The 27886-nt window shown below is 44.9% G+C and overlaps 1 protein-coding gene across 4 annotated transcripts in view; it reads left to right on the top strand.

Moving 5' to 3' along the window:
• The window catches only part of FBXO25 (F-box protein 25), a 343865-nt gene that overhangs the window by 96569 nt on the left and 219410 nt on the right, over positions 1–27886 (top strand). For all 4 annotated transcript variants that reach the window (XM_069235834.1, XM_069235833.1, XM_069235836.1 and 1 more), the window contains exon 7: positions 9978–10162. In XM_069235834.1, coding sequence (XP_069091935.1) covers positions 9978–10162 — 185 coding nt within the window. The remainder of the gene's footprint in view (positions 1–9977; positions 10163–27886) is intronic.

The raw sequence follows: 27886 nt of genomic DNA, 5'->3' as shown, positions 1-27886 counted from the left end.
CCATGTCAAGGTGCTTAGCACGTTTATCAATACGTTCTGACATCCTGTCCATTCTATAGGAGAGCGCATCAATCCTGCCATCTATTTTAGTGAGGCTAAGCTGCATTTTCAGGAGAATTTGGCTCAATTCACTCCCCATTTCGGGTTCTGTGGCAACCGGGTCAGTCATAGTGGCTGATGAAGTGGCTTCTGATGTCGTAGGCACCCTACGCTGCTCGAACTGTAGTTTAGCCTGGGTCTTGTCTGTTTTTCTCATTGTAGACAGTGCAATGCATCTCATGGCTGAGGTTTAGATCAGGCAGTGACCACTGGATGCAAGCCAAACCACCAATCAGGCGATCAAACATATTGCGGGGACACCAGGAACGAGCATCACAAACAGCGGGCCACACCCTTCCAGGGTCCCCACCAACTGAATTATGAAAGAATGCTCCAGCACTTAAATGGCCTCCAGAGCGGTACCACACAGTCTGCACCTGGTAGCGTGTGACAGGGCTCAGTCCTGCACTAGCGTGTAGCGCCTCGCAACTCCTTTGGTAGAGTGTCCATGCCTCAACATAGCAAACCATACTCCCGGGCCCTTGCAGTGAGTCCTACAACAGGGAGCGCGATAAATGTCCAAACTGCACACCAGCCTCTGTTATCCTGTTAAGAGGTTCCGCCACCAAGCGCCGTCGTCCCGAGGCCACCACACTCAACAGTACGGCAGTGGCCTACAAGCAGGTCCCTCAAGTCGTTTATTGCCGCTATGTAGAGTATTTCAAAGGGTTGGGAGATGCCGAGGGGTAGGCCAGACTCGTTCCCCAGTGGTTTTGCTCTGTGCGGCCTGTCCTGCAGGTTTCATTGCGCTCTCGGGCCCAAAGCTCCAGTTCACCTTCATGCGGCTGTTCTCCCAGTCTGCCTCGAGTGGCACCTGCACATCTGTGGCCCGGCTGCCCCAGTCACTGCCAGCACCACCCGACTCCACTCCTCAAGGGCACCCAATCCACAGTGGACTCTGAGGTAAGGCCAGCCTGCACATCACACGATATTGGACCCCCTTCACCTCAGTTGGGAGGGCCGGTAGCGTCTCGCTGCCAGTGCAGGCGCACAGACCTCCGCACGTCGACACAAGAGGGGGCAGCGCTGTGTCCCATCTGACACTCAAATGCAGGTCAGATGCCATTTTTCTGGGTCCCACTGATGCAGCACGGTAAAGCGGCGATAGTGCTCCAATCCACTATGCACACCGGAGCAGGATAATGTTGAATTTGTTGGAACAACCTGAGGAGCTCGCCTAGCAGGCAGCCATCTTTCGGCCAGGCAACCTCCACCCCCATCATGGAGCACATTGCCAAAGGAACCTTCCCCTCATATACAGTATGATGACACATACTACAGTTGAGTGAGGATGATATAGGAAAAAGATTTTAAAAACCTTCATGATGCAAGCTGGAAAGCAGCTGTAGTCCACCTCTTTGAGGTGGCGATTAGGCCCAGATGGTGTTTAATACAGATTAAGGTTCCACATGAATTGTACTTAACTTCAAACTGACAGACGTAATGGCTTGCCTAAGTCGTCGTGGGGAAGATGGCATGGTCATACCTTATGGGGCTGTCCAAAACAGAGTCCTGTGGGATGTAATCAGGATTCTGCTTTTCAGAGTACTATGGGTAGAGTTTCTGTGATGGCAAAAGTTGCACTGTTTGGTATGTGGAATGAACATGACCTGCCCAGACACCAAATGTCATTGATGAAACTGGGATTGAACGGTCAGACATAAAATCTTATAAAAACACGGATTGGTACATATCTGCCAAAGGCTAATCACGGACAGTATGGGTTTTTGGTACATTTGAAAACAAACTCATTTAGTGGCTTCATTAGTACACACACCTTGTACAATAAATATTTCATAATATTTGCAGTGTGCCAACCTGCTAACCGTGAATGCAGGGCAAGCCATCGTTCATTTTGTTCCATCGTGCATGCCTATTCCATGACAATAGAGCCATGCCTCTTAATTCTGAAACTGCATTATGACTGTTTGGTAGAGAGATGTGGTTATTAGAGGACTCTGCTCTCCTACTAACCCACCTAGGCCCTGAAGCAATCTTAACAAAGGTACCTTATAGGACTGTAATGTGAATTTGAAGATCTGTATTATTCATAAATATACATTAAATATAACCGAGACTCTCCCACTTAGGGAGGAGAAAGAGCTTTCCTTTGACAACAAGAAAATAATTCTGTAGAGAAAGAAGAACCATGGTTTGCTACTGTTTCTGGCTCCAGTTTATAATTTGGAGTATTGTAAAGTATGCTACTGTATTGGGCAGTCTAGAGAACCATTGTTACATAGGTTACTTTTGTAGTACTGTGGCACAAGAGATGAGCACACAAAGTTTATAATTTACTTTTTTTTTTTAACAAACACTCTTTTTTGCTGTTAATCAATGTCCCATTCTGTTACTATAGCCAAAAACGCCTGACACTCATTTTTATGTAAGGTTGAGAGCCTAGTTAAACATAGCGTGGTTAGAATATGTTTGGAGCGAGTGAACAACAGGTGCCTCAAGCAAATTTTTATTTGTATAATCCTATCTTTTTTTTTTTTAATAAAACTGGGGAACTCCTTTTCTCTCATTCATCCTAAAGCTTCCATCTTGGTTTGCCTTTGTTCTGGTTGTATGAAACATAAACTCTCAAGCTTCCTTGCATTTTTTTCATTACATGCTTGTGGTATTTTGCTTTCTGTTATACTCTAGTGTTGCATGTTAGGAGTCATGTAAAATGTGTGATCTCATTAGTGTTAATGTTCTATCCCTGTTAGCTGAAGTGTCTCTACAGTTGATACTTCTACTTGTAACTTTTTCCTTAATAAAGTTTCCGGTAAGTTCTTCTAATTGCAGATTCTCAGCTATTGAATATTCTGCCAGGTCTGAGACTGGATCTATGACTTTTTCTGCAGGACGCCTGCAGCCCAGCAAGTGTCGCTGGGACTCCATATCGACATCAGTTCCTTTCTTTCCACCCCATGAGATGCAAGTCCTGGGCTACCCCTCACCTCTTTGAGACTGTCTTTTTGACTTTTATTTTTTTAAACAATTCTACAGTGTGCAAGGAGCCATGCCATCCCCCAAATCTACAGATTCCAAACCCTGTTGTGCCTGGGGTTGTTCCAAGGCCTACAGTGACTGCTCCTGATCCTGAACAGCCTTGGGGAGCCTCAAGGAAGTAAAGTTGTTTCTGGCAAAGCACTGCAAAAATATTTGACCGACTGAGATCTAGAGCCTCATCCAGATCCCACGGAGTTCTAAATCCCTGGGTAAGTCCTAGATAAGACACAAGAAAGACAAGTGGGATTCTGCCCCACCGTGCCACTCTTGCTGTCCTAAGAGAACATAAAGGTGTCATCATGCCTGCAAATCTCGCTTCAAAAGTCATTTAAACTTGGAGCCAAATCCATCCCTGGTCACATAGCAACCTGAACTTCCAGGTCTTCTGTGACAATGCAGGCAAATTGAGAAATTTGGTGAAGCTATGATTCAGCTTTTTTCCACACAGCCGGCGCCCTCAAGTAGTTGTGAGGCTGCCATACTGGACATCCACTGGCGGGTTTCCCTTTGATGCCAACTGGGTCCTGTGGCTTGTTACTAGTTCTGGGTCAACCTCTGTACCAGTTTCCTCTCCAGTGCTACAACCCATATCAGAAACCACCATTGCAGGCTCCATAATCTCCAGATGAAGATGGCTAACCTATAGTGCTGTCTGATTTTGAGACAACTTAACGGTACTACATCTGCTTCGCCACCCTTCTGATTCAGACATAGTGCCCTTGTCCCCCGGAAGGGCTCATGTCCTACAGGAATTGATTGATACATACTTAGACAATATCAGCTTTGTTACTGGGGATGCGTTTGTCCAGCTCCTAAGGAGGATACTTGGTGTGAAGACCTTCAGGACACCAGTGATCTGAATACTTCCCCAAATACTGGATTGGTGTTGCCTCCTCATGAAGAAACGTACTTCCTTTACAAAGGTTGTGTGGAGGGCAGCGGATGTTCTAGGTTTTCAGCTTCTCACCTGGAAAGTCAAGACCAGTCTTTCAACTGAGGTGCTTCAACCTGGCCCAACCAGTTCTAAGCCCCTTTTGCCTTTTAATGAGGCACTTAAGGAAACACTTTTGGAGTCCTCGGACAAGCCCTGTTCAGGCCCCCTGTTAATTAGCAGGTTGTCAGACTCCATCACCCTCCTCTAGGTGACCCAGACATCCCTATCCAACACCCTGCTCCCGAGTACCTCACAATACAGGCATTGGCCAGCAAATTTCAGCCAAAATCTTTCTCAGCTACTCCCCCTGATAGGGAATCAGAAAGACTAGAGACCTTTAGGAAACAGGCCTTCTCCTCAGTAAGGTTCTCACTCTGCTTTGTCAATGCCAGATGCCTTCTTGGCCACTATTCTCATGTTTTGTGGGACTTCATGACTCTGGTGCTCCCCATGGTTCCAGAGGAGGCCTGAGCTATCCTATCTCAAACTTTTTCAGACCGTTTGTGATGGAGCCAAATTTACTATCCTCTGCGGAGTGGAATAGACATTAGATTCTCTTAGCAGAACTATGGGCTACAGTGTGGCCCTTCACAGGCATGCCTTGAGCCTTCCACTGCATTGTCATGAGACGTTCAAGCAATTCTTGTGGATATTGCATTCAACGGTTTTCATCATTTGGGAACAAAGCAGATTGAGACCTGGAGCTCTTTAAAGACAGCATGGACACTGCTCCCAGACATGTGGCAACAAGGGCAGAGTGCAGCCCAGTCCCCTCTCCTCCAGCCTCCGCCACCCCCAGTGCTCTTTAGTGTATCCTTGCCACCAAACAGTGACCCTGTGAGAGGCATGACCCAACTTTTTCTGCCAGGATGACAGGAGATGACTTTGGTCTAGTCTGTCCTGCAAATTGTGTTGCAGGGTTACTCCCTACCATTCCTCTCAAACATGCTGCAGCTTCCTCTATCCCTGGAATGGCTGAGGACGGTCCACCTGTCCCTGTTGAAAAAAGAAAGTTCAGGCTCTTTGGGTCAAAGAAGCCACAGAGAGGATGCTGACACCGAAAGTGGGTTGTAGTTGGTATTCCTGCTACTACCTGGTGTCGAAAATAATGAATCCCTTTGTCCCTTCTTGGACCTCTGCCCTTTCAATGCCTTTCTACGAAAGGACAAATTCAGGATGCTAACCTTGGCCCTTCTCTTGTCTGCCCTTGATTCTGGAGACTTGATGGTGGTGGTTGCAGTACATTTTTGGAAATCAGGGGTCTCAGTCTCCCCACTACCTCAGCGACAGGTTGTTGAGGGTGGCCCACCCCAGGCAGTAGCCACCCATCTCCAGACTATAGCAATCCTCCTAATATCGTTGGGATTCACTATCAAAGTGCCAAAGTCACACCTGACTTCTTCTCAGATGTTCCCCTTCACTGGAGCCATTCTGGGCAGGGTGCATTTTCATGCCCATCTTTCAAAGCAGAGAGTCTGGGACATTCGGGCTATGATCATGATTTTTCAACCTCTGTCCTATTTGTCAATGAGGGTGACTCTGAGGCTGCTGGGACTGATGTACCCCTGCATCCTGTTGATCAAGCAACGCTGGCTCTGCTGTGAGTTCTGAAGTCCCAGTGTGCACAGCACAAGGGGGATCTTTCCAGTTCGGTCCAGATTTCACTGGAGGCTGCAAAAGATCTGCAGTGGTGGCTGCAAGACCCCAGTTGGGTCAGACCTCTCTCCTTACTCCACCCAGAATGCTTAGTGGGGACCGATGCATCGCTTCTGGGATGGGGAGGCAAGCAGGGACCGCCATGTGGTGTTGCAACAAGCAGAATTGGGTGGGGATCTTGTACCCTGTTCCAGAAGGCTTTGTATATCTGAAAGTGGCTGGTCCACCAAGGAATTTTTCTGTTGACTCACCACCTGGCAATTCCCTGAACGTCAGAGCTGACAAACTAAACCGTCAACACATTGTGGAACACGAATGGCAGGTACATCCGTAGGTGGTATACGGTTGTTTCCAGGAGTTGGCTCAATCTTTTTGCCACTGCCTAAAATATACAATATTAGCACTTTTGTGTGGTGAAGTCTCCAAGGCGTCTTTCACTCTGAGCTTTTCAGTCCCCCATACCTTTCCACCTATGCCTCCCCTGGCCCAAGTTCTGAACAAAATCGGGACCGACCAGGCCAAAGTCTTCCTCGTGGCTTCAGATTAGACACGGAGAGTATGGTATCCCAAACTCCTTCATCTGAGCATCTATCCTCTTATCAGGCTCCCTTTTTGGGAGGATCTCCTATTGCAGCAGCAGGCAGTGTCCTTCACCCAAACTTGCACAATCTATGCCTCCAGGCTTGAAGATTGAGTGGCAACAGTTGAAGGCCTTAAAGTTGTTGATGTCATCTTGGCAGCTAGGCGTCTCTCAACAAAATCTGTAAATGCCTGTCTTTGAATTACGTTTGTGACCTGGTGCTCTTCTAAACAGATAAACCAACTCCATGACAAACTCGAAAGTTTTATTGTATATGTTGTTCCTAGCCCAGCAAGGCCTTACATTGGGTACCATTAAATGGTACTTGCCGGGAATTTCGGCCTTTTTACCATTGTAAGACCAGCCCTCATTGTTCAAATTATCAGTGGAAATGCTTTACATTAAGGGTTTTTATGTTTTCCCTTCTCAGTTTGTTATACTATAATGTGATTTTAAATGTGGTCCTTACTTTCCTCATGTGAGCCTTTACACAGTTGCTTTCTCTGGCTCTTCACCCTGAAGACAGTTTCTGTTACCATCATAATATTAGTGAGGTGAGCGACTCTGCTACAGGCCCCATCTGTCAGCCCGCCCCCTACCACTTTGTACCCAGGCAAGCTGGTTCTGCGGACTCAAGTCTACTTTCTAAAGGTTGTAACTCATTTCATGTTGATCAGAGCATTAGTTTTCCAGCGTTCTTTGCTGTGCCTCAACCCTCAAGGAGAATTAAAGACTTCAAAGGCTGAATCTGAAGAGGGCTCTAAGATTTTACATTGATTGTACGAGAGAACACCAGGTGGACAATCAGCTCCTAATCGGATTTACGGGAGCACATAAAGTCAAGGCTTTGGAGAAAAGGGCCCTGTTGCACTTGTTTGTACTTTGCATTAAGATCTGTTACGCACTTGTTTGGGAGCAATGCTGATGATTTCCAGGCTCATTGTACCAGACCCCAGGCTGCCACCATTGCTTTGTTGTGTGGGGTCACTTCATTTGTTCACAAGGCACTACTGCTGGACAGCCAGGTCTACTGAAAAGAGCATTTCGGCCACTCAGTCTTTCAGGATGTTTTAGTATGATCTGATTCACACATCCACATAAAGTGAAGAGAAGAGAACAGGACAACTCTAGTCTTGAGACAGTGTCATACAGTACTTTGAGAATTCCCCTGATATTCCTACTTTCTTCTCCAGCATGCTTATAGTCCAGACAAGACCAAAGACTAATTTCTACAGGCAGAAGATCATATCACAAGGTACCATGTCCTGAAGAAACCCCATAATAGAAGAGGGTTAAAACTTGTCAACACACTTTGGTTAAATGTCAGACAGAGATACCTCTTACTGTCATATGGTAGGTTCATTTAGCAAAGGACCTATATTTTACCTCCTTATAAAGATTTCCACTGCCATTTCCTTTTTGGCTAAGTTAAGAGTGTACATTACCTAAAAATAAATCCCCATAGAAGCTAGCTACATACATAAAACTTACGTGTTTTTTTAAATGAACAACTTGCGTAGTTACCTCCGAAAACTGCCTAAAATTCTAACTAACATGGATTTTCAGTGATGGATGAACGCTAATTGCACATCATACATGTTATACAGTGTCATATTTAATTGTTTATTCATTTTGAGACATTTGTGTTGTTGTCAGTATTTTATGTAATATTGCTGACTACTGTGTATGGTAGAACAACGTAAAAATGCTTATAGGAAAGACAGTGAAACTAATAGATTTGATCAAACTTTGATCAAATAATTGTCTTTTATCTGTTTGTTATGTATTTGTTTTATTTTAGTTCCATAAGATTGAGGTTTGTGCTTGGTGTTGCTTTGATTAGTGGTCCAAACTCGCATATTAAAAGGACGTATATTGCTGTTTGGGATTCTTAAGTTTACTGTGTTCTGGACATTTCCCAGGCTGCTACATGGGCACCTTTTCATACGTTAAAGAGACACTGCTGCCTGGATAGCCAGGTCTGCTGAGCATTTAACCTGCTTGGTTATTCAGAATTGTTTGGTTTTACTTGGTAAATAGACCCACCCCCTGGAAGGTACTGCTTTGGTAGTGCTTTAAAGGGTGAGGAATCTGCTGTTAGAAGTCCTTAGTGGAAGAACAAGTTAGTTACCTTAAGTAAAGCTCTTTCTGGTAGAGACTCTAACTCCAGATTCCTCACCAACCTTCCCGCCTCCCCATTCTGTGAACTGGGTTAGTTCATCTAATAAGATGCCAACTTCGAGATCTGCACACCTATATTGGCTCAGAAAGCAACAGATGTCAGCATGCATGGATAGGGCAATATAGGATACATCACAAAATAAAATGATAGACTAAGGCCCTCATTATGACCAGCCGCCCGCCAAGATCGGACCGCCATACGGCCGCACCCCTGCCGCAGCCATTTGGAGATCCCTGCTGGGCCGGCAGGCGGAAACCTAGTTTCCGCCCGCCGGCCCTGCGGGTATCTCGGCCGCAACACAGGAGCCGTGCAGACAGTGAATAGCTGCACAGGGCCCTGTCGGGGGGCCCTGCGACTCCCCGTACTGCCAGCCTTTTCCTGGCGGTTCAAACCACCAGGAAAAGGCTGGCAGTAGGGGGACTCGTAATCGCCTGGGCAGCGCTGCCCTTGCAGATTACTACCGCCGGGGCCATTGTGGCAGGAAACCGCCGGCCCCGGCGGTGCGACCGCGCTGCGGTCGTAATGACCTGGGAAGCACCGCCAGCCTGTTGGCGGTGCTTCCGTCATTACAGCCCTGGCAGTCTTGTACCGTCATAGATCTGGGTATAATCCATTGTTATTTTGCTTGTTACGTCACCCCAGTTTGGGACCCACGTCTGGGCATACCCTAGCCACTAAGGCCGTGGGGGAACAGGGTAAAGACAGATTTGCATATGGCTGGGTCCAACCTGGAGTGGCCTGGTGAACAAAAGAATGTTGGATTAAACCCAGATCTGTGACTGGGGGTGAGTGTTTGAAAAGTTTCAACACTCCGTCCATCATACTTTTGTGTTACTAGTGTCAACATAGGCCTGCGTATGTCTCGTCTGGTGTAGAATGACAGCGACCCAAAGCCACTGGAGCACAGGGGTGCTGCTGAAGATTTTCCAGATCCAATCTGACACCTGGGGGAATATTCAGAAGGTGAGGAATCTGCAGTAATATATTCTCTACCAGAAACAACCTTACCGATTGTAAGTAACTTTTTCACCTGTTCTGTACTTGCTTGCCTTTTAGGTCTTCCTACCAGTGTGCATCTTTTAAATGCAACACATCTATTATTGTTGTTAGGTTTTTATCGAATGGTAAAGGGAAAAAACACAGTCCTAAAATGAAATATAAGTTCATAGTTTATGTTCAAGAGTGCCACTGTGTCGGGGTAATACATCTTATGATGAGCTCTGTAGTATAGATAATTACCTCAGGACCCCCTTTGTTGCTACAAGGCAAAACATGACTTAAGGTAGAACTTATTTTACATAGCTTTATCAGATTTTTTCAAATATTTTGATGTTAACTGTGTATCATGGATTGTAAAATATTTTCCTTTAGAGTCTTCCCGTCTGCAAGCCATAATGCTTGGAAACTATTTCCCAATGATTGGCATCTCTTTGAACCTTCTTTCAAAGACCCTTGTAGCTGTGAAAGCCGAGTCTTAATTAAAAAGAGACATCTTAGTTTCTAACCCCCACATTTTTCACCCTTAGTACTGGAAGATCATCAAAATCTTCGTAAAATAAGGGAACTTCTTCAAGATTTAAGCTCCTCGCTTTGCATCCTTATCAGGGAGGTCGGAAAATCTGTGCTTATTGGAAACATCAACACTTGGATTTGCCGTTTAGAAACAATCCTTACGTGGCAACAAGACACAATGAACCTTCAGATGACCCAGGTTAGATTTTCACAGTGGTTTTGCACACTCTTCTCTCTGTTAATGAATATTTTCAAACCTTTATTTTAATGTCACACCTTTCTTCAGGCTGTAGCGTAAGGTTTTTTGTATTAATATTTAATGGTGTCCATTGCCTTGATTACTGCATTCATGTAAGTAGTGTGTATTTTAAAATAGATATGTTGATATTTATTGTAGAACAACTGTGGTAAACATATGGATATATTGATACATCAAACTAAATATGTATAAGAATAAAAAATAAAAAGTGCAGTAGTCCTAAAAAAAACTGTATATTGGGTGAAAAGGTGTACAGAGTTGGATCAAGAGGACGACATCTTTACTAGATGTTCAGGCTGGCTGTTGATCTTGTCAGTAGTTGCCATTTAGGTGTGTTGTACAGAACTGTAACACGTGTATGCCCTGCCAGCACCAATGCATTTCATAAGGACAAATAACCACAGAAAACATGTACATTTATGTTTTGTATTATGACACAATACTAATCTCAATATTAAGTTTTATTTGAAGATGCCAAGGTGATAGGTTATGAGTTTTGTTTGTAATCTTTAGAATGCAATTATATTTAAAGCACAATGAATCACTACTATTTGTGTATTGGTGGCAGCTAACATTCATATTGAAATATTCTCTATAATATAGAGGGTTATAGTATTTAATCTCTTTCAGTCAGGACAGCAGGGAAGCTTGAATCAGAGAGTGGAAAAGTGGGCAACGATGTAAAAAAGAAGTTGACGAAAGCAAAGGCCCTCTTTCTTAGCAAGCAGCAAGCATCTGGCAGCTCCTTAGCTTTGGACGGAGGTGGTGGAAGAAGGAAGTTTGAGAGAGGATCAGCATCTGGCTCTTGCAAAGCATTGTGAAAGATGGAATTTCATGCCAGAGGTCATCATTCTGGAAGAATGAACTGTTTGGTAAACCTTTAGGCAGTATGTGAGGGGGGGGGGTTTGGTAATAAGTAGCATTGAGAGCAGAATTTATGAAAATTGGATTTTCTGTAGTTGACTGGTGAATTTAGAGATCTGGACTTCATCAGGACAGGAGTTGTATCACAAGCTATTTTTCCTATAAGTAACACATGTGGCTCTATTGGTTTGAGTTTTGAGCAACTTAATATTGCTCTGCCTGCGGTTAGCAGAAATCCTTGAGCCAGCCCTGACAACGTTTTCCAGGAACCCATTAAACTAGGAAAGAATTGTTGAGAAAAAGCATGTGCCTAGCATTGCTTTTACAGAGGCAACTGGGCTCAATCACAGTCTTTCATTAAACCGTGTCTTGCTTAGGCGTACAAACATGGATCTTGTCCTGAGTGAGAAGCATCTTTCACCTTCTGGCTGCCTAGCAATACTAATAAACACTCAGACCAAACACCATGAGAAGAATGAGCTAAGTATCTTGCATTGTTACTTGCGTCTTTTACATCCTTCCTCATTGTTAGACCTGGGATCCTTGGCAAGGTTTCCCCCTAACTTTGTTTGCCCTCACACCTCTATTTGTGCTGGCTTTAGAATTCGGTGCAATTTACCATTGCTAACCAGTGCTAATGTGCTTGTGCTCTTTCCCTAAAACATGGTAACATCAGCATATAGCCAATTGACATATTTAATTTACTTTTAAGTCTCTAGTAATATTCATTACATGTGCCCAGGAACTGTAAATTAAATGTTACTAGTGTGTCTGCAACACTGCTTGTGCCACCCACTTCTGTAACCTTTAAACATGTATTGAGCCTGCGATTGCAGAGCTTCTGTGTGCATTTTGAAGTGCCATTTCGACCTGGCAAGATGAATCTTTTGCAAAGCCGAATCTTTCCTTTTTTATAGTTTTATATGTCCTGGTGGGGAAAAACACTTAAATTCATTTTTCACCACTGCCTGGCCTATCTCTCCCATTTATTAACATTGGAATAACCTTATTACATTCTGTAAGCTAATTTCCAAATGGGAAGAAATACCCCCTTCAAGACTGCTGTCTCTGGATTCACATTTTAAAACCCTAACATAGGGTGAAGTTGGATTTTAAATTGCAGTACTGAATGCCACTTTTAGAACGTTGTCATTTGGTGCCTCCAGCGTGGCTCTGGGTCATATTACTAAGTAAAGTTGACAGTTGGGCTTTGTGTATTCCTCCTAGATAGCCAAAGCAAATGGAAGTTATGTATGTGTTTGTTAATGGGCCATCCTGGACAGGATGGGAGGGTGAAGCTGGACACAGCCTCACTTACACCTGAATAGGCTGTGTACTGTCTCCACACAAAGGGCTGCATACCCTCGGTAGTTAGTCAGGAGCTAGGGCAGGTACACGGCAGGACATCTGTGCATTTCAAAGGCATATCTTAGAAGTCTTCCCCACATCAAAGGCACCAGTAGCTATAAGAACTGGACCTCGGACACCACAACTTCAGTACCCTTCTGAACCTGTGGATGCTCTCCCAAGAAGGACTGCTGCACTGCCGAAGGACTGCCACTCTGCTGGACTCCTGCTTTGCCCTGCTGACCTCTTGCCTGGGAGTGAGAAGGACTGGACCTGCATCTCTCCAACCCACAACACAGACTGAATTCAAGGGCTAGTTGGCTCACATCCTGACCTGAAGTCTCAGGGACACAAGACTTCCAGCCATTCTTCTTCTGCACCTGGACTCTAACATTTGTAGGTCTACCATCTCTGTTGGTGCCACCACAGTCCTGGATCCTTGGAAGGAGGCCTTAGGTGCTTCCCACTAGAAATGACACATCCTTTCTGCAGAGTGGTGCATCCCCGAGCAGAACTGGCTAATTTCCTTGGCTGAGCGGTACATCCTTGAGCAGAACCGATGCATCACCGCTGCTGCATGGATTGGACCAAGCGCAGAAGACCTGCATCGTTGGCGCATTCCGCTTCCTGGGTTAAACGCATCCCCTTTAGAACAGCCACTTCCCCAGAGTAGGTCCTCGCATCCCTGGTTGATGTCAGCCTTGACTATGACGGCAAAACTCTACATCGCAGCTTCACCACTCATAAGAACCGACACATAGCCTTGGCTGCGTAACACATCCATGACACTGGCCTTCACATTGCAAGCTCTGTTGAATGGATCCTCTGTGTTGATGCAACAGGACCTTGTGTTGCAGCCTTACTGCATCTTGGAAACAACAACTGGAATCGGCTGCGCGACACATCTTTAACTTGGATCCACTCAACTCTCCTTAACTAGGACTTAAGGTACTTTGTTCAGTGGGCCTAAGTGAGTCCCTGTAGCTGGCCTGCTCTCCATCGCATTTGTCCTGAACTTTTGACTTTGTCCCAGTCTGACGTGACCAGATATCCCTCGTTGGCACTTTTTGCTTTTAGGCACTGTACTACAGTTTATTCTTTAAATATTCATAGCTCAAGTTCTCCTGATTGGATTTTTATCGTTTGTGTCTTGTTTTATGTATTAAATTAAGTTCTGTTTTTCTAACCAGGTGTAGGATCCTTTTGTGTGGTGTTTTACTGTTTGAAGTGTTGCACAAATACTTTGCACATTGCTTTCAAGTTAAGCCTGACTGCTCTGTGCCAAGCTACCAGAGGTTGAGCACAGGTTCATTTAAGGGTTTACTTGTGAATTACCCGGACCAGAATTGTGGTTGCTGCTTGTCCAGGACTCACACCCTAGTCAACCAACAACCCAGTTTTTCACACTCACCAAATACTGTATGGTAGCAGATATAAAGTAAAAAGTAACATACTTTAATGTGATGTGTTGATGTTGAAACTCGTCCAATATCAGACTGGAGTAATAAAACACTGTTTTCTTTCAAATGCTGATATGGCATCATCTACTCAAGTCAAGATTCCATCCATGCAGGAACTGAGTAATCCTCTCTAAAGTCAATATCCCATGCGGCCAGGATGAGTTTTGTGTGTTTTTGTTCCTATTTCTTTTACCTAATTTGGTCATTCTACTGTTCTTATTTAATGTGCATTTGTAAAAGTACAGATTAACATAAGCAATCAGTTAAATGATGTACATGCTGAAATAATGCCTCACAGGTGTTTAGGCAGTTCTATTTTTGGAAGATATGGACGTTTAGGGGCGTCTATTGCCTTTTACAAACTAGACAGACTTATTTCTTAGCAACCTTTGAATATTTAACACATGAATTTCACCTTATGAGGCAAAGAAATTATTGACCCTTAACTCCTCGGAAAAGCTTTCTAAAACCTCAGGATCAAATCAGGAGGTAACCAAAAATAGTTATTTTCATAGTTATTTAATCAAAGCCTTATTTGCTTCAAAGTTTTGCTAAATATTTGGTGAGGCTTCAACTTGAACAAGGAAATCTCAGTGTTGAGAATGTTTTGGGGGCAGAATTGGGGCTGTCTCGGAATGAAACTTTGGATGTCAGTTGCCTTATATTGTTTTCGTTATTAGAGGTGTGCAAAGTTTGGGTAATCTACTTTTATGCAACGGCAGTTAATTAGGGATAAAATTATGTGAAGTGTAAAACCGCATTTGGTCCTTTTTTTAAAGGGTGAAATGCATCCTTTCATCAATTTTTGACACAACGCATTTCATTCTACAATATAGTGCATTAAACTTTTGCTGCTAATGAAAACGACATGGCATAGTAGAATACTTATGGAAAATTCTTATAAGTGAATCACGAAATTACACAACATGACATGAGCGTTATTGAACATCAGTCCAAATGTATAATTAGCTCTTTTTGGATGATATGTATTTGACATGTATGAGGGAGAATGGGCATATGAAGTGTCTAGTTATTGTAGGTCTTATCCCTCCTTGTTCTTTCTCCTGCCATCTATTGGTCTCTCTGTGCTGTCTGTTACAGTAAAACGTAGCAAGGTGATATCTTTGCGTGCAGAGATGAATTTCCCATTCTGTAGTCTAGCTTGCTGTATGTACATACTTTGCAAGCTGTTGTTTGTATAGCTTCCTCCCTACTGGGTAAATAAAATATTGAAAAAAAAAAGAAACTTAGAAACAATTACTAATCATATTGGTATGGTGCTGGTACCATATTACCTGTTGTCCAGTAAGTGACCGTATTCTGCACAGTAGAAGAAAAAATGAAGGTAACTTTATTGACTAATTGCAGCTCAATTAATAAATCTCGAATTTGAGTTAAGTTTAGGTGTGCAGATACTGTTCCAATCACATTTTGTACATGTGGGAAATAGCCACTAGTGCGTGCACATTTCCTGCAGTAGGAAGTGAAGTTTTAGCAGTTGAGAGCATGGCCATTCTCTGTAAAGGACAGGGGTACGGCTATTTGCAAGGTTGTGAAGATCGACAAAGAACTTGTTTTGTGGGTGTTCACAAACGTTTGTAGTGTATTTTAAGTTCAAATACATTTTTGTTATTAGTTAGTTCCAGTAGCGCAACTAGGACAGACTTCGTTGAGTGTTTTGGACCCATATGTGTTCAGACACATGGAAAAAGTATCACAGTGAGTGTATAAATCGTGTATTGGAAAATGTCTCTTCACCTGGCAAAACATTCTCCCAGTGGAGAGAAGAGTTACATGTGCTAATGTGTGCTCTTCGCCTACTTCAGCTGACTGTAAATCATGCCCTACAAGCAAATCTCAAGAGTTTGTGTGGAAGAAGGGGATTATGCGGGGAAATCTGGAAACTGGTTAGACAGTGATACATACTTTTTATGATTTTTCCGACTCCTAAACTGAAAGCTGAATGATAAAGCCCATGAACCAGTGACGGGAAAGTGCAAGTCTGTGTTCTAGTGTGTGCTGCAATGTCAAGGTCATATTATTCTTCCAGTAGCCTTTAACGATTGAGCATAACTATACCACATAGAAGACTCCATCAATGAGTACCGAATGACCGGTAAGAATATTATTATGACTTCAGAAAAGAATAAAATGTCTGAAACCATCTCCAATGGCTGGTCAAGGGCTGCGTTCCAGCCCTCCAGGGCTTTGTCCAGGGTCTGTGGGCTATCTGACTGCCCCACATCATACAATTTAGTTAAGTAGCGATGGATTGTGCTAGTGAGTAGTGTCTGGGTTGCTTTTATTGTGGGGGGGTTCCCCTGGGAATTGAGGGTACAATGTGCGCAATGCTGCTTGCAACTATTATTAGAACATTGGAATGCTGGGGGCCCCATTGAAAACAATGGAGTGCTGCGGGCTTTTACTGGCCGGTAAAAGCCCGCAGCGCCAACATTCCAATGTTCGCTTTGTTCACAGCTACAGCTGTGAACAAAGCCTCAAGGAGCCCGAGGGGATTTAAATCCCCTCGGGCTCCGTCACTTTTTTTTTTTATAGAACATTCTGCCCTGAGTGGCAGAATGTTCTAATAGCCTTAGAACACGCCGTAGCGGGCTCTACCGGCTATTAAAGTCCCTCTCCCTTGTTAAATGCCCTCGCCTTCGGCTTGGGCATTTAACGCGGGGAGCGGGCCTTTAATAGCCAGTAGAGCCCGCTACGGCGGGTTCTAAGGCTATAATAGATAAATGTGAATAGCGGTGTATGCATCTGGGTGTGTGAGATGTCAGCTAGGGTCACAAAAGTGCCATTTATGTAGGTATCATCCACGATCTTCAGACCAGTGCGGACGAGTAAATGCAGTGCACTATCTTCACGGATTACTGAAATTGCGGGGTGGTATTGTAGTGGTAGTGCTGGGGCATATAAGTTTTTTTTTTTTTTTTTTCGTGCCCAATATCTAAGTATTTGCCATTCTCTCGTTGTACATTGAAGAATTTTGTTGGTGCTATCCCCGCCTGCCTATGCGGCAGTAGGGCTGGGAGTGGGATAGGAAAGGTATCATCATGCTCAACACCTATATGCGGGATATAGTCTACAACATATACTAATAATGAGCAAAATGAGTTTGTATGCACAGGTAATATAAATGGAAATAAGGCTTGTTAAAACCACAAGCAGTGTATGGTATGGTGACTATATCCCAGCTGATCGTATGCTGTTTGCCAGCCCATACCAGTGTTAGTAGTTTCATTCAAAGCTTCTTAAAGAAGTGCATCGTAAGGATAATTGGTATATATATTTTTTTAAATATAAGAACTTTGGTAGTACCACCATCTTGATAATCGCTATCCTATCTGCCAATGATCTTCTAGACTGGAAATGGCCCTGCATAGTTGAATCTGTTTACCAGATCAGAGTCACGGTGAATCCATACCCACAAGTATTTCATTGGATCTACGCACCACACCAGTGGGAAATCGAGCAGGACCTCCAGAGTGCTGGGTTGTGAGTGGAAATATGACTGACTTGAACCAATTGATACTCAGCCCTGAGTACCTCTCAAGTCATACATACTCTCGAATTACTGGAGCCAGGTGCACAAGTGGGTCTCTGACATGCAGCACCATGTCATCTGCATAGAGGAAGATAGTAATAGCACACAAGCTGAACCATAATGCAGATGTATCATGTCTTTGTCGGATGATGCATGTTAAGGGCTATATCGTTAAGGCAAAAAGGATGGGGGATAGAGGATAACCCTGTTGGGTTCCTCTACAGATGGGAAACGATTCGGTTGTATGACCATTGATGCGTACTCTGGCTACGGGTCAGCATAAACCAGACGGATCAAGTGCAGGAACACCTCCGGCATTCTCATACGGGCCATGGTTGTGAAGGTCATGTATTGCCATTCATTAGAGTCAAAGGCTTTGGCTGCTTCCAGTACAACCGCCACTGCCTGGATAGAGGGGTTCAATTGGTGAAGCAGAGCGAATATGGTGCACAGATTATGTGCCGTGGATCTGGATGGTATGAACCCAGATTGGTCAGGTACCACTATTTTAGGTATAAGTAGATGAAAACGACCTGCCAGAATTTTTGGCCTGGAAATTTGTGTTAGTATTAATTAAACCTAGAGATCGGTATGAATGATAGTACATAGGCTCTTTGTCCAGCTTCAATAGTGTCACTATAAGGACCTCGTGCAGGGAAGGCGATGAGGAGCGTTTTTGATACGTCTCGTCATATACTGCATGGAGATCAGGGGCCAGGAGCTCAGAGAATGAACTCTTTGTAGAATTCTCCAGTTAGGCAATCTAATCCCCAGAGCCTTGCCATTCAGCAGAGTGTGTATTGCTTCTTTTACTTTTGTAACTATTATAGCACACGTAAGATATGCGTATTGTCCTTGGGAAAACCATGCCAGTGTTAACTCTCAAAGTAGGCATTTTTGTCATCTACTATAGCAGAAGACCGGGAGCTGTAACAGGTTAGTGTAGAATTGCCTGAATGAGGTGAGTATAGAGAGGGTGTCAGAGATCGCCTACCTCTGGAGTAGATATCTTTAATATGTGATCCCAGCCCTTATGTGCTCATAATCTATCGGCCAGACTATGCCCCGGTTGGCCATACTCCCCATATGCACACTCTATGTGACTTTTGGATACAATCCGCAATTCTTGTGCAGCAAAATCATCAAATTCGGTAAGTTTCTCCCCGATGACCTCAAGGGTTGCACCACTGGGCTGTCTCTCGTAATCTCTTTCAAAGGAGTATGTTATCCTCTGTCCTATGGAATTTCTGCATGTATTGCCTTCAACACTTCCGCTTGTGTGCAGATTCATCTATCTCTAATTGTATCCTTAAAGCCCTTACAAATGGCTCCCTTTCCATTTACTAACCCTACATTTTTTCAAAGAATCCTTCCTTTAACTCAGAGTCTAATCAGGTCTGGTCTGGAATTGCCAGGTAAAGTGAACAGGGTGGTGGTAGGGAGCACTAGGCGCAGCTGTCTTGGCTCACGATCTGAGAATGTCCGGGGCATGTGTTTAACCCCCTCCCCCCATGCACAGACCTCTCTAGACACCAACCAGTAGCCCAATCTGGACCACAACCCATGTGCTAAAGATACATACGTGCCCTACCATTGTGACGAATGTCATAGCTGCCAAATGTCAACCAAATCGTACACCTCCACTCCTTTAGAAAACTCCGGCAGCATGCGTGCCCTGCCAGAATGCTGCTGTGTACCGGTCCATGTCAGGGTCTAAATACATATTGAGGTCTTCCCCCAAAGGATATTTGTCAGTGACAGTGTGTGAATATGGCACCAAACAGTTGTATATATAAAAAAAAAAAGCATAATTGAAGTTTAGGCCATATGAGTTAACCAGAGTAATAGATGTCCCATGTATGGTACCCTCTGCTATTGCGAGGTGTCTCTGCTCGTCTACTATGGAATAGGTAATAACAAATGTATCCCCCGCTTAACAAAGATCAGGTCATCTCTGGAGTAAGAGGAGTACGATGATGCCAGTCTATACACCACCCTTGTAGTGCTGATCGGTTGTTCTGGATGAAGTGTCAGGTGGGTTTCCTGCAGGAAAGCGATCTGTATGTTGTGGCGGTCTCGGTAGGAGAGGACCAATCTAGTTTCTTGGGGATTATTAATACCTCTTACATTCCAGGTCAGCCAGCTAGTGCATGTGCTGTATCGTTCTGTAGTCTGCAGTGTAGTTGGAGGTGCGTAGTGAAGATGATGTAGTGGTTGGCCATTTGGTGATCAGCATACAAACAAACAAAAATCCCAACCAAACTTACCAAAAACATTCCCGTATCCAACAGTTAATCAATTAAAACCATCAACATTCCATAACAACATGTTATGCAGTTCTACTTAGCCAAGTCATTTTGGGATGCTCCCTCTGGGGGCAGCCGAGTTCCCAGTTCCCGAAAGGAGGTGGCCTGGTCGAGTCTGAATTGTGCAATCATATGTTTCCTGCTAATTCAATAAACAGGCCACACCATTTGACGAGGGGACACTTGCCTGCTCAGGGCAGTCGTTTTTTAGGCATGGCCTCAAGGCATCCATCCAGTGGTTATAGCGATTCATTTCCATAGTCTCTTTTCAATCTCCTCCTCGTCAGTATCTTCTGTGGTGTTGTGTTGTTTCCTTGAAGTAAGTGTTTTCAGAAAATCCTTTGCTGCCTTGAGTGTTTGCAAATATCCGTTTCCCTTTTTGTAATTGCCTTTTAACGATCAGAAACTACCCTGAAGTTCACCTGCACCTCTGCTGTGAAGTCTGTTTAGAAGGCAATTTGGTTGTCCTGATAGTTGATGTCCTTACGTTCTCATGCCATTCGAAGTACCGCATCCCTGTAGTTTAATACTTTTCATATGATTGGGTGGCAGGGAGCTACCAGTGGCTGTCTTGCCATGATAGACCAATGGCCTCTTTCCAACCTCTAACAGTTGAGACAAGTTTTCAGGGTCAAAGAGTGTGGTGACCATTGTTTCCACATATGTCTCCATCTTGCCTATATTCGTGGATTCCAGGACACCGGTTATATGGAGATTATTGTCTTGTGAGCAGGCCACTAAGTCTTCATTTCTGGCTTGTGTTACTGTCAGGATCTTTTCCATATTCAAACATTTCGAGCACTAGGGGTGGAGTTCATCCTTATTTGTTGAGAGCTGCTGCTCTGATCCTGTGAGGAGCGTAGAGTATTTATCCAGCTTGGCCGCTATGTGATCTAAGCACAAATTCAGAGAGTCAATTTTCCCGTCAGTAGACTAGAAACTTAATTGCATCACCAGTAGTGTAGTCTAGAGTGCAGTCACATTTGGGGGGTGGGTCCAAGTCCTGGTCCTGGGCCTGATGTGCTTCCTGTGGTGGTTTGGTAATGCACCTGGATTTAAAAGTGAGGCGTGGTTGGCTCCTGTCTGTTTTCCCCATGCCCTCAAGGCAGGGTTGTAAGCATAGGTGTTTGACAGTTTCACATAAAATTGTTGTTGTGAGCTACTCTTAATGCCTGATGTGGGCTGTGTTTCAGCAAGGTTGGCCCTGACTAACCAGAGCTACCTAATGTCCTTGTGGGTGGTCTCTGCGTGTTGCCCTTTGAAAAACTCCCTCCAGCAGCCCTGGTCACATATTAATATCTGCAGGTAAGGCTATTCTGGGCATTATGTGCAGCAAGGGGAGGCCCACACAATGATGGTCGCAGTCACCAGGGACAAAACACACCCTTCTCTATGCCCTGCTTGGGTGTCTTTTGTCATGAAGGCCCTCTTAGATGATCTTCTTTACTGTATTGCTTTTCGGCTGCAGGCAGCATGCAGTGATCAAATTCATGGCAGATTCCAGACAAGTGCCTGTCTTTCTGGGTTTTTGCCTATATATACACGAGCAGGTCTTGTAGCAAAGTAGTGGCCTGTATGGGCGTCTGCAACAGTAGATTCAAGTCTGGGCGCAGGTTCACCGCCCAGACGACTCTGTATGCTGGCAGCGAGCTCCTCCCTGGTGCCTCATGTGCTTAAGCGGTATCCGTCACCCAAGCATTGTAGCCACCAGCTGTCTAGGCGCTCATTCTCCAGTCAGTATATGTTGAAATTGGGAGTGGGGATTTGCTTGGGCCGAGTCTGGGCACCGGGAGAGGTCCGGGACCCAGTAGAATTTTCTTGGTGGAGGTGGGAGGTCAGGGGTTGGGGGGTGGTATTGGAGGGGGGTTGAAGGGCAGTGGGAGAGGGGAGGCTGGACTGGGTGCATCATACAGTCTTGGTGCTATGTTGTCTTTCAGCCCCTTCCCCTGCTTTTTCGGTGCCCTCACCCTACCTGGCTTGCTGGATCTGTGTTGATATGCTCTATCGACAGCCATGTGGCTTAGAGGCACGTGCTGTCATCACATTGTCGCAGACCCCAGGCCTTCAGCTCGCCCACTGCTTGCCAGCCTTACGTGTCCGTGCTAGCTTCTCCCCCAGTCAGTAACAGCCTCTATCAGACAGAGGCCGCCCGGTGGGCGAGTTGGTTCCTGCCCCCTCTCCGTTACACTTTGTGGCCTCCAATTACTCCTCTCACCATGGTCGCCGGCTCTTCCTTCAGTCCAGCCCCGCGGGTTTCCTGTGCCGCTTCAGCCAGCAGAGCGTATCAACGGAAAGTGGGGGCTGCCGTTTAGCTAAGGCATACCCCACAATGCCCACTCCCATCGCACATGCTCTATTATGCGGCCTCTGGCTGAACAGCTTGACACTGCCTCCGGCCCTAATCTCCGGCACTGCCCAGGTGGCAAACAGGGTCACAGTCGCACCGTTCCCTCACTCCCCAGCCATATCTCTGCCTGATCTTTATCCTCAGTTGATTAGAGAGTCAGAGGATGGTAGGATATTCAATGGATGTTGAAAAATTAGACTTGTCTAACAATGTAAAAGCTCTATTTGGAAAGCACGTTGATGACGCCTTACAATCAATCATGGCTAACACAGAGGCAGCATGGTTGTTAGTAGTGCTTAATCAGAGAAGGTTTCAATCTTTTTGAGGTGGTAGAAGCAGAAGACAATATTTATTTAGAAGGGGCTACCACCCTTAAATATCATCGGTATCATCACCAGCAGCAGGGATATCATCAACAGTTCTTTCAGCAATTTAGACCTTCACCGACAACAACCTTTTCCCAACAGCCAGGTAGGAGAATAGCTGTCGCTACAGGAAAATGACAGGAGTCCTTCAGGAGACAGTGACAAAATAGTGATACCAGTCATCTCTGGATTTAACTCCCTTGAATTTAAAAGACACTCTTAACAACTATTACATAAATTGGAAGCCCCCCTCTTATGTTATATGGGCCTTAGACATCGTTATATATGGACACACCCTATAATTTATTTGGAAACTTCCATGCTGTCCGCCTCTCAGGAAGTCATTACAATATCTTTGTCTGTTAAGAGAGGAAATGCAGTCTCTGATATTGAAGGGAGCAGTAGCAGTCCCACAAAATTGCAGAAACACAGGTTTCTACTCCAGCTTTTTTCTAAATGGAAAATGGAGACAGGTGTTAGATCTGGGACAGCTCAACAAGTACCTAAAAACACAATCATTCAGAATGATTATGGCAAAAGATAACATTCAGTTGTTAAACCCAGGAGACCACATGACATTGTTGGATCTTCTGGACACCTATTTTCACATTCTCATATACATAAAGCACAGGCAGTATATCAGATTCAAGGTGGCTGGATGTCACTACCAGTTCAGGGTTCTACCTTTTGGACTAAATTTGGCCCCAAGAATATTCACCAATAGCATGGCACTGTAGCAGTTTAACTGAGACAAAACTGCCATGATATATTTCCTTAGCTGGATGATTGGTTTGTAAAAGTGAATTCATACAGACCTACAAAGAGTTCTACAAAGGCATCCCTTTAGCTTTTAGAAAGTCTGGGTCACCAGATAAACAAGGAGAAAACGTGTAATTCCAAACAGAACAATTACATTTCTGCGTGCAATTGTGAACACAAACATTTGCAAGGTGTAGCCTTCAAAAGACAGAACTGCAAAGAAAATAGCATTGTCATCTACCCTATCAAGAAAAAAGTCCACTCCAGTCAGGCACTTCAAATAATTTCTAGGAACAGTATCCTTATGCATTCCCCTCATCCCTAATTGTCGTTTCTACATGAGGCCACTGCAGGAACAGCTGGACAAACAATGGACACAAGACACAGGTCCATTTGACGATGTCATCTGTATAACAGAAATGGTGATCACTATGCAGTGGTGGACAAACGAAGCCAACATTGCAGTGGGGTCAGTGTTCCTAATGAAGTCACTAAGTTATGTCATGACAACAGATGCTTCCATGGAAGGCAGGGGAGCACATCTCCAAGATTTGGAAGTGAGCAGAAAGTGGCCAGATGATGAAAAGAAAAAAAACATATACATTTCCTAGAACTGAAAGCAGTGGCCTTGGGGCTCCAGACTTTTCTGTCAAGAGTAAAGGGTCCAGAGGTCTGGATTTGAATAGACGACACAACCACAGTGCCCTGTCTAAACAAGCAAAGTGGGTCAGGAGCATATCTGCTGTCCAGGGAGGCACAGAACATATGGAACTGGTGTCTCCAACACAAGGTCTGCATGAAAGCCAAATGTACAAGGCAAGGAAATCCAGTTGCCCGACAAATTAAACAGCTGTCTGAAAGATTGCCACAAGTGGGAGCTGTTGGAAATTCAACTCAGCAAAATACTCAGCAAATGGGGAACACTGTCTCTAGATCTGTTTGTTACCCTGACAATCAAAAAATGTTGATAATTCGCAAGCAGATTCACGTACAAGGGATCATGGGAGAAATCGCTCTAAATATCATGAATAGCTATATATGCCTTTCCGCCAATACCCCTAATTCCAAGAATGCCGAATAAGGTGAAAAGAGAACCATGCCGAATTATTCTGATAGTTCTGGTGTGGCCAAGACAGTTTTGGTCCACGGAGCTTCTTCTGATGTTGGAACAGTGTCACATTTCAATCAAACCAGTCCCAGGATTGCTCTACAGAAACAGCAAACAGGTGATGCACCCAAACCCAGAATCTGTCAGCTTAGCTGCCTGGAACCTGAATGCAGTAAATTTCATCGACTGAATATTTCTGAACAATGCAGAGGCATTCTGACGAAAGTCCAAGCAGATTCCACAAATAAGTCATACAGGGCAAAACGGCTAAGATTTTGTAGTCACTCATCTTCAAATGAGTGTCACCATTTCTCTTCGACACCTGCAAAAGTGTTGCTGTACCTACTATGCTTTGCTATGAGATTGTTCAGACAATCTCATAGCTTGATTCGAGTATATCTGGTGGCAATTTCAAGATTCACACGGTATAGGACCCAAAAGTCCCTTTGGTCAGACAGGCTGATAAAAGAAGTCCTGAAAGGAATATTTAGGGCTTATCCACCAGTAAGGAAACCACCAATTATTTGGCAGCTGAACACAGTTTTAGCACAACTGATTAGGAGGCCTTTTGAGCCCATACATAAAGCTGGCATTAAACATCTTACATGTAAAACAGCTGTTCTCTTAGCCCTCTGCGAGACAAACTAGTGAAATACAAGCCTTTACGGTGCAGCATCTGTATTTACAATTCAAGAGGGACAAAGTTATCCTGCGTACTAACCCTCAGTTCATACTTAGAATGCCAGAAGATTTTCACCCCACAGTGAGCATATTGTCTTAAAGTAATTCTTTCATATCCTCTCTAACGAAGCAGAAGGGCACTTCATACTTTAGACGTTAAAAGATGCTTAAAGTTTTACACAAAAAGAACAAAGATTTTCAGAATATCTGATAAGCTCCTTGTTGCATTTGCACATCCACGGGAAGGTCAGGCAGTGTCAGACATATGCAGAGCAACCGCCACATGAATAAGCTGGAATACTTTTACCAGGCACTACTGTCTAGAAGCAGTAAACAATAAGGATGCAGAGGTGGTTCAAGCAGTTCTTTGAAATTTGTTTCAATGAGGTGAGCTTGCGCTGTTTACGTATGAATGGTTGCTATCTGCTACAATTGTCTTTTGAATTTATATATCTATATGTTCAATGGCATGTGTAGCTGCAGATACACATGCTTTGCACATCCCGCCATCTAGAGTTGGGCTCGGAGTGTTACAAGTTGTTTTTCTTCGAAGAAGTCTTTTCGAGTCACGAGATCGAGGGACTCCTCCCCTTTCGGCTCCATTGCGCATGGATGTCGACTCCATCTTAGATTGTTTTCTTTCCGCCATCGGGTTCGGACATGTTCCTTTTCGCTCCGTGTTTCGGTTCGGAAAGATAGAATCTCGGAAAATTCGACGGTATTGTTTGCGTTCGGTATCGGGTTAGTTACAACAGATCGACACCGAATTTTGAAGAGCTCCAGTGGCCCTTCGGGGTTTTCGATCCCCCGTCGGGGCCTGGTCGGCCCGACCATGTGTCTCTTGAAGGCTAATGGAACGGACCCCATTCCGCTTCTGCCCCAAATGTCTCAGCAAGTATCCTTTATACAGATCAGCATCTGGTCTGTAACTTGTGTTTGTCTCCAGAACACAAAGAAGATACTTGTGAAGCCTGTCGAGCGTTTCGGTCGAGGAAGACATTAAGAGACCGAAGAGCGAGAAGACTGCAGATGGCGTCGGCGCCGACAGGACAAAAACACTTGGAGGAGGAAGAAGAAACCTTCTCCATCGAAGATTCGGACTCGGACGAGGTCGATCCCGAACAGACGCTGAAAACAGCGACTAAGACGTCGACACACAAAGCTCATGGAAAGACCACTAAAGCCCAGGGGACACCACCGCCAGCAGGCCATGGCTTAACCCGAAAAATAGGTGACCGATCATCGGCACTGAAAAAGGGCACGCATGTGTGGAAGACATCCGACTCCGGTCGAGATACTGGCACAGAGCAGACTCTACCCGAGACAGCGGGTCAGAGCAAGTTCGGCACCGAGAGGGCGGCACCGAAACGAGTCGGCACCGAGAGACGGGAACGCCGAAAATTAAAAAAGTGACGTCGGAGCCAAAAAAGACTGGCGAAAAAGTTTCCATTCCGAAACATCCGGCCTCGGAAACGAAAACGAGTTCCTACACAGAGGAACAGGGACTGTCCTCACAAATGCAAGGACATAGGTTCGGACAAGAACTAGAGTCAATGGAGCCAGATTACACTCAGAGAAGGCTCCACATCCAAAAAGACACAGGGAAGATAAGTATTCTTCCCCCAATTAGGATGAAAAGAAGACTTGCCTTTCAAGAAAAGGACAAGCAGCCACAGGCAAAGATGGCAAGACAAGTAACCCCGCCACCATCTCTACCACGCTCAACGCACACATCACCGGTAGCCACTCCACCACTGATGCAGTCCCCAACTCATACTGGAATGAGTCCGGATGATCCCGACGCATGGGATCTTTATGATGCGCCAGTATCAGATAACAGCCCAGACTGTTATCCAGCGAGACCGTCGCCACCTGAGGACAGTACAGCCTACACACAGGTGGTGTCAAGAGCAACGGCGTTTCATAATGTCACCCTGCATGCAGAGCCTATTGAGGATGACTTTTTATTCAACACACTATCCTCCACACATAGCCAATACCAAAGTCTCCCTATGCTACCTGGAATGCTAAAACACTCCAAACAGGTGTTTCAGGAGCCTGTGAAGGGCAGGGCCATAACTCCAAGGGTAGAGAAGAAATACAAGCCCACCGCCAACAGACCCTGTATACATCACGCAGCAATTAACACCAGACTCTGTGGTAGTAGGGGCAGCTCGCAAGACAGCAAACTCACACACCTCGGGAGACGCACCACCTCCAGACAAGGAGAGTCGCAAGTTCGACGCTGCAGGGAAAAGGGTTGCAGCACAAGCGGCCAACCAATGGCGCATTGCCAACTCACAGGCATTGTTGGCGAGATATGATAGGGCTCATTGGGACGAAATGCAACATTTCATTGAACACTTGCCCAAAGAGTTCCAAAAAAAGGGCACAACAGGTGGTGTAGGAAGGACAGAGTATCTCAAACAATCAGATACGCTCAGCAATGGATGCAGCAGATACAGCTGCTAGGACAGTAAACACAGCAGCGACCATAAGGAGACACGCATGGCTGCGTACATCAGGATTCAAGGCGGAAATACAACAAGCCGTGCTAAATATGCCATTTAATGGACAGCAGTTGTTTGGGCCGGAGGTGGACACTGCTATCGAAAAACTTAAAAAGGACACTGATACGGCCAAAGCCATGGGCGCACTCTACTCCCCACACGGCAGAGGCACATTTTGCAAAACACAGTTTCGAGGGGGGTTTCGAGGACAAAGCACAGAACCCACAACCTCACAAACAAGACCCACTTATCAGAGCCAATATCAGCGGGGACATTTTCGGGGACAATATAGAGGGGGACAATTCCAAAAGAGTAGAGGGAAGTTCCAAAGTCCCAAAACTCCTCAAAACAAGCAGTGACTTCG

This window comes from Pleurodeles waltl, chromosome 5 (genome assembly GCF_031143425.1).
Source record: "Pleurodeles waltl isolate 20211129_DDA chromosome 5, aPleWal1.hap1.20221129, whole genome shotgun sequence".
Lineage (NCBI taxonomy): Eukaryota > Metazoa > Chordata > Amphibia > Caudata > Salamandridae > Pleurodeles > Pleurodeles waltl.
Note: the sequence above shows the minus strand (reverse complement) of the source record. Positions and strands in the feature narration are given on the sequence as shown.